The 14,176-nt window shown below is 53.8% G+C and overlaps 2 protein-coding genes across 5 annotated transcripts in view; one reads left to right on the top strand and one right to left on the bottom strand.

Annotated features, from left to right (window-relative positions):
* Positions 1-10,774, top strand: part of USP42 (ubiquitin specific peptidase 42) — a 43,154-nt gene extending 32,380 nt beyond the window's left edge. For both annotated transcript variants that reach the window (XM_070363077.1, XM_070363078.1), the window contains exons 13-18: positions 1,210-1,926; positions 2,058-2,152; positions 3,702-5,171; positions 6,403-6,704; positions 8,911-8,954; positions 9,769-10,774. In XM_070363077.1, the coding sequence (XP_070219178.1) occupies positions 1,210-1,926; positions 2,058-2,152; positions 3,702-5,171; positions 6,403-6,704; positions 8,911-8,918 (2,592 nt within the window). In that variant the 3' untranslated portion in view covers positions 8,919-8,954; positions 9,769-10,774. The remainder of the gene's footprint in view (positions 1-1,209; positions 1,927-2,057; positions 2,153-3,701; positions 5,172-6,402; positions 6,705-8,910; positions 8,955-9,768) is intronic.
* Positions 10,775-10,980: 206 nt separating this feature from the next.
* Positions 10,981-14,176, bottom strand: part of CYTH3 (cytohesin 3) — a 68,428-nt gene continuing 65,232 nt past the window's right edge. For all 3 annotated transcript variants that reach the window (XM_070362786.1, XM_070362785.1, XM_070362784.1), the window contains exon 13: positions 10,981-13,970. In XM_070362786.1, coding sequence (XP_070218887.1) covers positions 13,898-13,970 — 73 coding nt within the window. In that variant the 3' untranslated portion in view covers positions 10,981-13,897. The remainder of the gene's footprint in view (positions 13,971-14,176) is intronic.

Genomic DNA, 14,176 nt, shown 5'->3' on the forward strand with positions numbered 1-14,176 from the left:
CATAGCTTGTACACACCGTGGAATAATCCTGCCACCTGTGCCATGGTGTCATAACAGCCTTTCAGTTTGACAGGGAGCCACAGCCTCAGTGCTGTAGGGAGCTGGCCAGGCAGCAGGTCCTGTGCTGGGCTCGGCCTGAGTGACGTGGGACAGGCCAACTGCAGAGCACCTGCCCTGTGTGGAAGGGCGGCTGCTGCTGCTGATTTGTCAGGAAATGTTTTTGCTTAACTATGAAGCCTTCCCTTGTAGCTCAGTTGGTACAGAATCTGCCTGCAGTATAGGAGACCTGGGTTCGATCCCTGGGTTGGGAAGATCCCCTGGAGAAGGAAATGGCAACCCACTCCAGTATCCTTGCCTGGAAAATCTCATGGACAGAGGAGCCTGGTGGGCTGCAGTCCATGGGGTCTCAAAGAGTTGGGTACAAATGAGCGGCTAAGACTTCCAGTGTGAAAGTGAGTCACTCAGTCGTGTTTGACTCTTTGAGACCCCATGGGCTATACAGTCCATGGAATTCTCCAGGCCAGAATGCTGGAGTGGGTAGCCTTTCCCTTCTCTATAGGCTCTTCCCAACCCAGGGATTGAACCCAGGTCTCCCACACTGTAAGCAGATGCTTTATCAGCTGAGCCATTATCCAGTGGTAAGTTAGCAACTAATTCAGATACTTAAGAAAACATTTTGAAGGCCAAACAAAGTTCCTCTGTGAGGCAGAATTCACCCATGACCACCGGTGTGCAATTTCTGGGTTTTAGCAGCAAAAGCTGGGATGTGGAGTGAAATAACTACTTGAGTAAGGGTGGGAGGTCAAAGAGGCAGGGATGGCTAAGCGAGCGTGTCCGTCCACATGACTGTCGCCGCATTCCTGGGGCCCTGGGAAGTCCCCGGGGCTGGCCTCCTCCTGCCTGAACTGCCAGGGGCTCCCAGAACCACGAAGGAGAACCTGTGTGACGCCATGCCCAGGAGGACCTGCTGCTTTCTGCCAGAGCAGTTGTTCTCCGACAAAAGCCATTGTCCCTGTTTACCAGAAATGAACTCCCAGAAAACTGGGGCCTGTGAAAGGTCCGGGGCGGACAGGCCCGCGTGAGAGGGCGGTGTTGCTCATTCCTTGTAGAGAGAGAAAAGAGGGCCAGAGTGGGAAAGGCCCGCCGCCTGAGGTCTTGAGTCTGGTGGTTTCTGGAGCTCTCACCTGACTGTGGTCTGCTTGTCCCCAGAACCCCCCTCACCTGAACGGGACGGGACCACTGAAGGAGACACCGAGCAGCCCCATGTCAGGCCCCAGCGGGAACTCCAGCGTCAGCAGGACTGGTCCTGTGAGCGCCTCCCCGTCTGTTCAGAACTGGTCAGTTAACAGGCCCTCAGTTATTCCAGAACACCCCAAGAAACAGAAAATCACGATCAGTATTCACAACAAGTTACCTGTGCGCCAAGGTCAGTCTCAGTCTAACCTTCACAGCAATTCTTTGGAGCACCCCAACAAGCCCGCCCCCTCTTCTACCATTACCACTTCTTCTGCAATACAGTCTACCTCGAGTGCCCCCACGCCGCCCGCCTCTAGTAAGGTCCCAAAGCAGATGGCCCCGAGGGAGGCCTGCTCCAGGCCCATGATGAACGGCAGGCCCAGGCTGAGCGCTGGCGTGCTGGTCCCCTACGGCGCCGAGTCCTCCGAGGAGTCTGACGAGGAGGCCAAGGGCCTCGGCCAGGAGAACGGCCGCGGGCTGACCGAGAGCGCGTGCTCCCCTGCTCCGGACGCTGAAGACGGCGACGCCTCCCCGCACGAGCTCCAAGAACCTGTGGCTCTAAATGGTGCTACTGGTCTGGACAGCAACCCGACGGAAAACGGCCTGCCCTCGGACGGGGCCCCTTGCCCAGGCCAGCCCGCGCTGCACTCAGAACACCCCTTTCCCAAGGCAAACGGCCTCCCTGGGAAGGTGAGCGGCTGTGGGGTGGCGGGCAGGCGGGCTTCCCTTCTGCCCTCGTGTCCAGCGGGTCACATGGCTGGGTTACAGGAGGCAGAGGCGTGGCACTCACTGCTGAAAAACATCTTTTTTTTCTATCCTAGTTGATGCCTGCTCCTTTGCCACCTCTTCCAGAAGACAAAATCTTAGAGACCTTCAAACTCGGCAGCAAAGCCAAAGGCTCGGCAGAGGAGACTAGGTAAGACGGCTGTCCCAGGGCAGCAGGATGTGGGACCAGGGTGCATCCACTCGCAGAAGGCCTGGAATGAGCCTTCTTGAATAATCATCTGTAGAACTCGTTGATTTTCCTGGTGGGAAAGTCAGGTAAACAGTTATCGGGGCCTGTTAGTCCAGTGCCCACCTCCTCTCCCGCAGAGCCTCCCCCTGCCGGGGCCTTGTCGGTACATGTCTGACCAGCCAGCACGTCCCACTCAGCGCCCCCAACAGGCGCCCGAGGGTGTGCAGAGGGGCTGGGCAGGGAGTCTTGCTCTGTTCAGGAGCAAAGGCTTTGTTATGCTCTCTCTAGAGCTCTGAGATTAAATTAAGGGTCAGTGTGGTGTGTCTCCATGCTTAAAAAACACACGTCAGTGTCTTGACCTTAGCGTACATAACATGATGGGAGTAAAGGCAGGGCCGTGAGGCGGCGGCTGCGATCACCAGATGGACAGCCCGGGAGCTGGCACCTCATGTCAGTGCCGTGACGGCCTCCTGGAGGACAGCTCTCGGCCAAGGTGTGACTGTCTTTAGCTGGACACCTGGGGGTGTCTGTGAAGCAGCCAGTAACAGAGCTGAGGTTTTCTCCACATGGACCTCAGGCTGTGGGCGCCTGGCTTGTTCTGCAGAACTGCCTGCCTCAGCCCCTCCCTACTGGTGCTGTGGTCTCCCCCATCACAGGGACAACCCCCATGCACCCCATGTCAGAAGGGCCCTTGCGGGGGACATGCCCTCAGCAAGAATCCCAGTCAGGAATGTTCCCAGTCGAGCCTAAAAAGGGGGCAGCCTGAGCACTCAGTCCCTGGCACCACGGCTGTCCTCGTCTCTCCCCTCATCTGGTTCAGCTTGTCTTCAGATGGAACGTGCGTGAGCAGAACAGATGACCTGTGACGGTCACACCCCAGCCACGTGCGCCCCAGCCATGCGCACCCCAGCTGCACATGCGACCTTGAGCCTCTGTAGTGACCTCGCGTGTCTTCTCTCTCCCAGACCAAAAAGGGGGCCCGCTTTAGGGTTTTTCTTGTTTTCTGGCAGCTTTCCTTAACTTGAGGAGTCCGTCAAAAGCATAGCAGAATTCGTTTACTGCAGCAGTGATTCCTCAGTTTATTGGTAATTCAGGGAGCTCTTGGCTCTGTTGGGAGGTAACTACTCTGCCTCTGAGGCTCCAGGAAAATTTGGAGAAAAGGGATCCAGAGAAAAAGTAAGCGCCCTGTCATTATTTGACTTTTTTGATGGTCTGGACTTAGTTACTGAGAAGAATTAGAAAAATATTTGAAAACCAGAGGCACTTAGAATTGCAGAGTTATTAGTGAAAAATGAAGTAGGCTTGATAGAAATTTTTACATTTATGTACAATGAGAAAACTTGAAGTTTCCAAAAATGATAAGCCCAGTTTTAGGTTTCAGCCAGATACAGTAAAGCCATAAAATATTTAGTAAATAAATGAAGTGTTTGTCCCTGTAGCCCATTGACAAAAACCCAGAGAGCAAATGAGTAAATGACCCCTGTCCTTCTCTGTCTCTGCGGGGCTGCAGGACACCTGGCTCAGAGGAGAGGCCTCTGGAGCATCCGGAGGCGGAGCTGGAGGCTGGCCGCTCCCCTCCCGGCGATGCCCGGGACAACCTGGAGTCTGTCTCGAATCTCAGCAGCAAATTCAAGAAGGCTTCGCCGCCCTCGGACCCCAGCATCAAACCTACCAAAGAAGAAGTCTCTGAACGTGTTTCGGCAGAACCTGAGGAGGCTGTACAGAGTGCCAGCACCTTTTGTAACCCCGACAAGGACGCCCTCGGGGACGATCAGCTTTTGGCACCCTGTGACCCTGGGAATTTAACAGACGATCAGAGCAAACCGTCCCCGGATGTGGGAGGGACGTTACCAGAGCGGCCCCAGGACCCGGTGGCTGCGGAAGCCGCAGGGAGGCTGAGCCCGGGTCCCTCTGTGCCTTCTGAGGGCGACCATGAGCCCGAGCCCTTGGGTCACAGCGGTCGGGACAGAGGCTCGGATGCGGAGGGTCCCTCTAAGAGCACGGGGGTGTCCACAGATGAGGCGCCTTCTGCGCAGCTAGACACGATCACAGAAAACCGTCCTGAGGGGCCCCCCGAGCGCAGCAGCAGTGAGAGAGGGGAAGACAGTAAGGCCGGGCAGAAGGCCCCAGAGCCGTGTCTGGTCCAGGAGAAGGTCAGCAGCCTGAGAAAGGTCGACCGAGGACATTACCGCAGCCGAAGGGACCGCTCGTCCAGTGGCGAGCATGCACGGGAGAGCCGGAGCAGGACCGAGGTGCAGCATCGGCGGAAGCGGCCCCACCGGGAGCACGAGCGGCCGCGGCCTGAGCGGCCCCGGCCGGAGCCCTGCGCCCTGGCCCCGCAGCCCCCCTGCCCCAGCTCCCTGGCCAGGTCAGGCCACCACCACTCCCGGAGCAGGGGCGCCCCTGACCAGGAGTGGGGCCGCTACCACCACGCCGAGGGCGAGCATGCCTGGACCCGGGAGAAGTACTACCCGGACAGGCTGCGCTGGGAGCGCTGCCGGTACCATCACGACAGGTCCCCCCTGTATCCCAGCCGGGAGCCCCGGGACTGGCGGCCCTTCCACGCTGAGCGAGAGTACGAGCGGGCCAGGCCCTATGGCGGCCGGCCTTACAAGGACCACTACAGAGGCCGCAAGGGCTACGAGCTGGTGGCCAAAGAGAGGGACCGGCACCGCTTCAGCAGCCCCCGGGCGGGCATGGCCCACGCGCCCCCTCCACACCCTGCCGCCAAGTACACCCACGACAGGCTCAGCTTCGGGGCTGAAGACGGCAGCTGCGACCTGGCCGCACGGTTTCATGAACATGACAACATTAAGTCACGGAAACGGAGATACGATAGCCTCGAGAATGAGAGTCACGTAGAAAAGAAAGCCTGGAGAAGCTTACAGAAGGACCCTGTAGAGGAGCCCAAAGTGAAGAAGCACAAAAAGTCGAAGAAGAAGAAGAAATCCAAAGACAAACACCGGGACCGAGACTCCAGGTGAGGGGCGGCTATGCGTGGGGGGCGCGCCCTCCACACCCAGCCTGGGGATGGGTGAGGGCTGTGTCGTGCGTAGCTTTCATCTCGGTGGGTTTGGGACTGCCCTGTTTTTATAGATTCCTTAGCTCTGTTTTAAGCTGTATCTTATTACGCGGTTTTAGAAAACACCTAAAAACTTGGTCTTTCAAGATGTTGCTGCGTTCAGTTGGTGCTTTGTAACTGAGTACACGTGCAGCATTCGGGAGGTTAAAGCTTGGGATTCTCCGACTTCACGGTGGTGGTGGTGGTTAGTTGCTCAGTTGTGTCCGACTCTTTGCGACCCCATGGACTGCAGCACTCCAGGCTTCCCTGTCCTTCACCATCTCCCAGAGTTTGCTCAAGCCCATGTCCATGGAGTCTGTGATGCCATCCAGCCATCTCATCCTCTGTCGTCTCCTCCTCCTCCTGCCCTCAATCTTTCCCAGCATCAGGGTCTTTTCCAATGAGTCTGCTCCTCACATCAGGTGGCCAAAGTATTGGAGCTACAGCTTTAGTATCAGTCTTTCCAAAGAATATTCAGGGTTGATTTTCTTTAGGATTGAGTGTTAACCTATTTATTCACAGATGTAGTTATAGTTCTGTGTCTGTTGATAATCTCCAACAAACTGTCCAATGAGATTTCAAACTGAGTTTCCATTTCTCAGTTTGAAATTTCATTGGGAAGTTTGTTCTCGTATTTTTTAAAAGCTAAATTGGTCAGCAGTTTTCTGGAAAATGACTTCTCCGTGATGACAGGACTGAGCACAAACACAGTTACTATACACTGGTGTCTCTTAAGATCGAAACCCTGGGAAGAGATTACCAGAAGCCACAGGTGAAGAGTGGTTACTTGAAGGAAAAGGAAATCAAACCTCCTTCCTCTGTGTGCCTGACACACCCAGCAAAGATACTTTTTCCTTCAGCCACTAACTAGTTTCAGGATAAGTTGGTGGAGTCCTTTCTTCCTCTGGTGTTTTGGCCAGAGCTCTTCTCCCCAAAGTTGAAGGTTGCGGTGGGGACAGGTTGAAACTGGTGAGTTTATGACCCTGGACTTAAATTATTACAGTGAAAACCGCATGTTTAATTAGGAAAGAGTTTCACTTGTGTGTGTGTAGTGAAGGTCCACAGAACGGGGTGTGAGTCAGAGAGGACCAGTTCTCCTTGGGGCGGTTTGCTTTCCTGGTGGTCCTAGTCCTGGCTTTGTCTTCGACAGGCATCAGCAGGATTCAGACCTTTCCGTAGCGCACTCTGACGCTGACCTCCACAGACACAAGAAGAAGAAGAAGAAAAAGAAGAGACACTCGAGGAAATCAGAGGACTTTGGGCGAGATTCAGAACCGCGCTTGCCCAAGGCAGCCAGCTGTGAGACTGTGGACCATTTCCGGAAAGCCGAGGGCGCCTTCCCCCTCGCAGACGGCCTGCCGCTGGAGGGCGCGGCACCCTTCTGTGAGAAAACCAAACACTTCAGGATGGAGAGCCGGGAGGTCAGGTGTCGTCTGTCCCAGTGCGACCAGGGTAAGGGGGCGCGCTGGGAGAGCGGCAGTGGTGAGGGGCGCGCTGGGAGTGGTGGCCTCAGGCGCCCTTCCCTTGGGGAGGAGGCGGTCGCTCGGGGGAGGAGCCTCACAGGGCGGAGCAGCTGTCAGTCTCGCTGAGCCCCGCCTCACGTCCTCACCCGGCTCTCGCGAGGCCTCCGCGCGGCCCCTCGAGGCTGGTGGGAAAGCTGAGCGAGGTAGAGCCAGGAGGCTGTGCAGTGTGTGGCTCTGGGCGTCTGATTGGGGACAGAACTGTTCATACGCCATGTTTGACAGAAGTGTTGTGGTACCTCCTTTCTCTCCCGGGTCCTGAACCTCTGCCCGTTGTGAGGAGACCCTGGAAGTCTGTCTGGTGACCGGTGCGCAAGCATCACGCCTCGGGCCCGGGTGTCGGGCACTGGCTCCCGGTGGGGTTCCCAGGTGACCGCAGGCTGCCGAGCGCTGGGATTCTTGTCTGCCCTGCAGGGCTTGGCCCACTTGTAACTTCCTAGTCTCTCCTGCTCTGACCGCTCTGGAGGCAGCCCTTCTGGCTTTCTCAGGTGTTCCCCTGACCTTCGACCCTAGAAGGAGTGCTGAGCCTTGCAGGGGGCCGGGCCGAGGGCGGGGCGCCGCTTTCACGTGGCCTGCCGGTTGGGAAGGATTGGACGTTTTTAAATGGTTGCTGCTGCTGCTAAGTCACTTCAGTCGTGTCCGACTCTGTGCGACCCCATAGACGGCCGCCCACCAGGCTCCGCCGTCCCTGGGATTCTCCAGACAAGAACACTGGAGTGGGTTGCCATTTCCTTCTCCAATGCGTGGAAGTGAAAAGTGAAAGTGAAGTCGCTCAGTCGTGTCCGACATTTCACGACACCATGGACTGCAGCCCACCAGGCTCCTCTGCCCATGGGATTTTCCAGTCAAGAGTACTGGAGTGGGGTGCCATTGCCTTCTCCTTTAAATGGTTGGAAGAGTCCAAAGAAGACTTTCATTTCACATGAAAATTTTGTGAAATTGATGTGTCAGTAAAGCTGCGCTGCAGCCCAGGCCCCGTCCGTGGCCCTGCGGAGCTGGCGGAGCCCGGCCTGGGCCTTCCATGCGTACCCCACCCACCCCGACCCCCGAGGTGCCCCCTTGTGACCCTGCCTGCCGTCCGGGAGCCCCAGAGGCCATGGGTTCTCTACCGTGTCCTGGACCCAGGGAGGAGTCATGCTGGTTCGGGGAGGACCCCCTCCAATGGCCCACAGTCACGTGATGGTTGGTGGAGGAGGGACAGATGGCCGCACAGCGCACTGGCGTTTGGGAGAAGCAGAGATCATGAGAGGTGGGGTGTTTGGGGAGGGGTGGATGCCGGGGATGCTTGGAGCAAATGAGAAGACTCGTGGGGCCGTTAGGAAAGGGAAGCTATGTGTCCTTTGCTCTGTTTGTTAAGATGGCAACAGTGTGCATTTCCACCTTGGTTTCCACAAACATTTCCGCAGTTTGGGGCAGGGGCTGGGTGAGATGAGTCCCTTCTGACTGCGTGGGGTGAAGTGGTCCGGGCAGGTCCTCGGGAATTCTGCCTGAATCTTCCCCTTCAGGCTGCAGGTCTGTGGTGAGGAACACAGCCAGAGGCCGCCAGCCCACCATGGGCGTGGCTCACCCACAGAGCTGGCTCAGGGGACAGTAGGTGGCACGCGAAGCCCAGTAGTGGACATGTGGTGGCCCACATGCAGGTCTCCAGGGGCTGCAGGCGGGGGGACCCTTTCCTGTCTTCGATCTGATGGCATCTGATGACGCTTGGACGCCCATACTGTCCTGACCTCCTGGCAAGGGCCACCCCCGAGGGCCCAGGCTCAGCACCGCTGTCAGCTTTCAGAGGACCGACCTCTTTGCCTGCCTGCCTGCCTGTGCTGGCGCCTTGACCACTCTCCTTTCCTCCAGACTCCTGTTCTGTGGCATCATCAAGCTCTGGAGGTCTTTGACCCAACGTGAAATGCTGAATGGTTTGCTGGGATCAGATTGGGCTGTTCCCACGGGGACGTGGCCCTCAAGTCACCATGTAAAAGCGTTTTCAGTGAAACCCTTGGAAGCACAGCTCGTGTAGGACTGACTTCAGGCAACAAACCTGTTTGAGAACTGCTTCTAAGTTAATGATGTGATACGCACAGAGCACAGGCACTAAAATTTTTGCAAAAACATTATTAAAATGTTTCCTAACCTTTGCTTTCTAGGTGATTGAAAACTTGGCCTCAAAACAAAAACTTCACTAGTTATGGTGAGCTCTTTTCCTCTCTGCATGTTTGTCCTGACCGTCTGTGGAGCCGCTGAGGGGCCTGAGGAGGGAGCTTGGGGCTGCAGGGGAGCAGGTGGGGAGTCAGCCCTTGAGGGGGGTGAGGTTCAGGCCCTTAGACACGTTCTCCCTCGCTGTAGAAAACGAGGGCAGGTCAGAAGCTTAAGTCATTTGAAAGATGGAGAAGTCATTTCTTCACACAGCCCTACCTGAGGGCCTGAGGGAGGGGGCCCTTCCCAAGACCCCTGTCCTTGAGCTTTGGGTGCCCCGCTCCTCCCCACCCTGCACTTGTTTCAGACAGTAAGGGCTTGGCTTGATCTGAATGAGGTTTGGGTGCTTTTTTACAGCAAATCAAAGCCTCTAGCCTCATCTCCAGGCCTGGTGCTCAGTGGCCCCGGTGGGGGTGGGGGTGGGGAGTGGTCATGGGGAATGGGGAGGGACTTTCGTCCAAATGTGTGACTTCTCAGCGAGGTGAGGCTTGAGTGAACTGTCTACAGAGGACCACCGTGCGGTCAGTGAACACTTAGCGAGTCCTCAAGGGGAAAGCCCTGAGGCCCGTTAAGGAATTCGCAGACTTTCTTCCTAGGGCTGCGGCTCCGAGTGCCCAGCAGAGGGCGCTCTCCCCGCTGGCCTCCCAGCTACTGCCTGCAGGGAGGCCAGGGGGCTTTCCTAGAGACCTGGGGCACCTGCAAAGGGGCGGGAGGACGGGAATGGAAGAGACAGCCCACCTGGGCTCACCAGGCCCTGGGTTCCACTTCCTGCCTCTGGACCACTGACGCGGCTGCCTCTTGTCTTTCAGATTCACCGTGTTCAACAGAAGCCATCCCCAACCCAGCTTAAATTATAAATAGAGAAAATAACTTTGTTCAAATCTGCGTGGTGCTTCTTTAGTAAATACTGTACAGATTTTACCATGGAGGACTTTTTTTTTTAGTTTTTACCTTTTCTTAATTACCCTTATTCCAAACGGATGAACACTTTCTACAACTGCTGACCATTGTAAAATACTGTGTATATAAATCACATTGAAAATAACGCCCTGGACTAGAACATCTCAAATGCTGCTTAATCACAGACTCAGGTTGACCACTCGTATTCCATGCAATGCTCCTCCAAGGTAGACATCCGGTGCAAGGCCAACCGGGAAACCGTGGGATTATTAAAAGTACAAACTGACAGCGTGTATATTTAATTTAAAGACGTATTTAAAGATTCACAAGCTCTCGACCAGACTTTTGAGAGCAGCCTGTTTTCTGTAATGTCTGATACTAGAAACTAATTTGCTTCATATTTTAGTTGTATTCAAGATTTGAAGATGTATTTTATAGACAAGTTCTGTTTTTGAACTTTGTGGAACTATTCAAATCAATTTACCAGTTATGATGAGTATTTACATTATGAATGTATAATCCAAACATTATTTGTAAGGCCTACAGTATGTTTTTATTACATAACACTTTTTTATACAGTGTCTCGTCTTGACTATGATATTGGAGTCTGAGTTGTCAGCTTGGTCCCTTAAAGTTTCTAGTTACAGACAAAATCATACTGTGATTTTATTTTTAATATGGATATGCTATCAAACTGTGATACACTTATAATTCACTGGTCCTGCATCAGGAGACGGAGTGGGGAAAACTGTATTTAATACAGTTTGTATCTGAATAATCTGTATGGTTTATACAGTTTGTGTTGTTCAGAGATGTCTAAAGTTTGATCTTTGTTTTTTTAAAGATTAAAAAAGCACTTGCCCCACTGTAAATATACAGCATGTAAAATTTATATAGTATATAAATGGCAGCAAATTAAACCTTTTGTGTCTTATTTTTTTACTGCTGTTTCCGCATGTGCTTGCAGACACTTCTCACCGACTTCTTTCTCTGCATTTACTTTCTTAAAAACTTCTAAAGCTCCAGCCATGGGCTCTCAGCCCCGCTGGTGAGAGAGAGTCCAGCGTGGGCTGCTTCACCCAACAATCCCCCCGTTTTAAAGAACCCAGCTGTGAGCAATCTTATTTTAACAATGTGTTTTTATTTAATGAACACAGTATTTGTCATTTGACAGCCATACACTCTCCAGGCTTACCATTCACTTTACAACAAAATTATCAATAGATAAAGGATATTTCTTCATGCACATTGTAGGAGTATATACATTGTAACAAACACTCCAGAAGTCAACATATATGTACATTATTTACATATTAACTATTTACCGTAAATAGAAATGTTTTCTAAGAAAAAATAAAACGAGAAATCACAATGTGTGGTTTCTGGTCTACAACAGACCTAACTTCTCAGCAAAGCACATCTATGTAGATATATGCATTTTAGCTTGAAAAATATGCATTGCTTTATATGCAGCATTAAATGCTGCTTCATCTATACATAGCTCCTATTTGGACTTTGTTTGGTACCACGTTAAACTGCTCAAGGATGCTGTGATCCTGAGGACACCTGCCTGTGTGGGCCCAGGGTTGTCCACTTAAACCCCCCATGTCAATGGGGGCGAGTGGGGCTGTGGAAGCCATGCCTCCCACCCAGCAGACCTTCCCTGCCTCCAGCCCTCTGTCGCTGGAGGGAAGCTCTTTGGCCAGAGTTGGGACAAGGCGAGTAATTCAAGCACTGAGTGCAGACGGGAGGGTGGCAGGGGGACGAACAGGATCACACTGAGATCCAGGTAACCAGGCCCGCCAGCCACAACCTGTCCCTGCACAGCCCTGACCCAGCGGGGCTTCTGGACCAGGCCATCTGAGGGCTTAGTGGGGGAAGACCTTAAGCCTGTCAGGTTAATACTGTCAGAACAAAACCTGGAATTCCATGACTTCATGTAACACTTCTAGGGCAAGGGACAGATCCTGAGCACCACGGCCTTCTGCATCATCCCAGGCAAACAGCCGTCCGGTGAGGCTCCTTCACAAGTGGTCAGAGAAAATTTCTTACAGAAGTTTCCTGCTCACTTCTCTCAACCCCACCCTGATGCAAACCCAAAAGACAAAGTTCTGATCCCCAGGGTCCTACCTGGATCAAACAAAGGAGAGAGAGATCGGTTGTCCCACGCGTAATACTGATGGAGCTGGCACCCCAGGCAGCCCAGGAGCGTGGCTGGCCCGAGGGGAGGGCGCTGCCGGTTGTTGTCAGCAGTGTTTGGTCGGGTGGTCTGGGCAGCGTCTCTTCATGGAAGACTGGGGCCAGAGTTGCATATATGCCAGTCAGGCGTTTTCAGGAATGCTGACTTGCCTTTCTCAGAACTAGAGGTTTGAATCTGAGGTATCGGTACAGTAGCAAAGCCTAAATGCTTGGGAATGAACCAGAACAGTCAGTTTGATGCCTGGTGGAGGGTCCTGGGCGTGGCCCCCTTTGCAGTCTAGTGTGACTTTAAGCTGCACGAGGCTGGGAGCCAACAGCCATTCCGTCTCAGCATCGAGGCAACTCCCAGGAAACGTTTTCTCTGTTTCACCTCTCCATGCATAGGCTGAGGTGGTCTTTCTTGAACTTGGCCTTTGCACAGGAGAGGTGATGACCTCTCAGGCGTACAGACTGAACAAGGTGGGTGTCTTCGCAGTAGGGCAGGGAAAGAGGTCCCCCAGGGAAGGGACCCTCCACCGAAACAGCCCATGTGGGCGAGGGGGTCCTACATATAATGTGCGGGGGTCCTGGTGGTGGAAATGAAACTTAAAAGGCATGTCACTGGCCCGGCCCTGAATGCCCCACCTGTGCACCCTTGGGCCATCTCTGTGGCATGGTGGGCCCAGCTCCTCACTGCACGCTTGAGCACCTCTCCTTCAGCCAGCGGCACCTGACAACCTCCTGGTCAGGAATCTTCTCCAGTCTGACCACCAGTGCATATTTGGGGTTTTAAACTATTTACAAAAAAGCCTAAGTGCTATACACCTTCATTCCCCAGCCTGCTCTTCCCCTTCCTGTAATAGATCAAATCTCTCAAAACACAGCGGAAGATTATCTCTTGTTCCTTATATGTCTACACATTACATTAACATATCTGATCATTATAAGTATTCGTTTGGCCAACAGGCCTTAAGTAGTGAAGACAGGGGTCGCAGCTGGCCTGAACCATGTGTCTGGTTGGACCACGTGACACTGCTGTTTGTGGGTATCAGAAACGGGTCAAATGTGAGCAGTTTCATGTGGTTCAATACATACACTGTCCGTCCTGGGATTCAGCAGTTACAGGATAAACACCCCAAACCAAAATTTATGATTTGTGTCTTTAGAAAAGTTATCTGTGGGGCCACGAAGACTGAGCTGGATGACTCACAAGACTGGACCCCTGGAACCCTACCCTGCCCAGTGCGTGTCCTCAAGGACACGGGCGTCTCCCTCCACCAGGGGGCGCCCTCGGGTTCCCCTTGAGCACGGCACCCAACTCCCCAGTTGCTGCATATGTGTGTATATGTAACTTGTTCTCAGTGCACAGTATATACGTGTGTCCAGAAGTTAAATTTATAGCTGCCATTCTAAAAATACTACTGTTAGAAAGTATCTTTCATTATAATTTCAGAATATAAAAAGGCGTATAAAAGCTATAATCCTATATATCTGAGAAAAAAACTCAATAAAAAAGTGGTAGCTTTTCCTTTCCTGTTATGACACAAAACAGCGGCTTCCAGAACGGCCAACACCGCCACTGCCACCAAGGAGCACGTGGGGCCCCTTGTCTGCCCGCGGATATTCAAGGCTGGACCACCAGGCACAGCTGCAGGCCGGGACTTCGAGAAGGATGTCCTCGGAGCCGGGAGGGCGGCGGGGGGAAGGGGTGACGTGAGGCCTCTTGAGATCAGCAGGGGCTGCTGTCCCGGCAGAGACAGGGCAGGCCGTCGGGGTGGTCCAGGGTGTCGCGGGGAGCCCCCAGTCACTCTGCTGTGGGGTTTCAGTTTACTTTTACCTGCTGCTCAGACCAGGAAAGCTCTATTTCTTATTGGCAATCCTCCTTTTCCTCGTGGCCAACATGTCATAGAAAGGATCCCTGCTGATACTCGCTCTGGGAGAGAGGGTTAAAAAAACTGGGTTAGGATGGGAGGGGCAGTCCTACACACAAGGCCCCGTCAAGAGCGCCCCTCGCCCCAGGCCCCGCCCCTCTGGCACAACAGCCCCACCCACCACGCAGGCCCCGCCCCTCTGACAGCCCCAGCTCGGGCCTTACCCGGCCCGACACGCCCACAGACTAGAGTCCGCCCCTCCTGGCTT

Source organism: Bos mutus, chromosome 25, assembly GCF_027580195.1.
Source record: "Bos mutus isolate GX-2022 chromosome 25, NWIPB_WYAK_1.1, whole genome shotgun sequence".
Classification (NCBI taxonomy): domain Eukaryota; kingdom Metazoa; phylum Chordata; class Mammalia; order Artiodactyla; family Bovidae; genus Bos; species Bos mutus.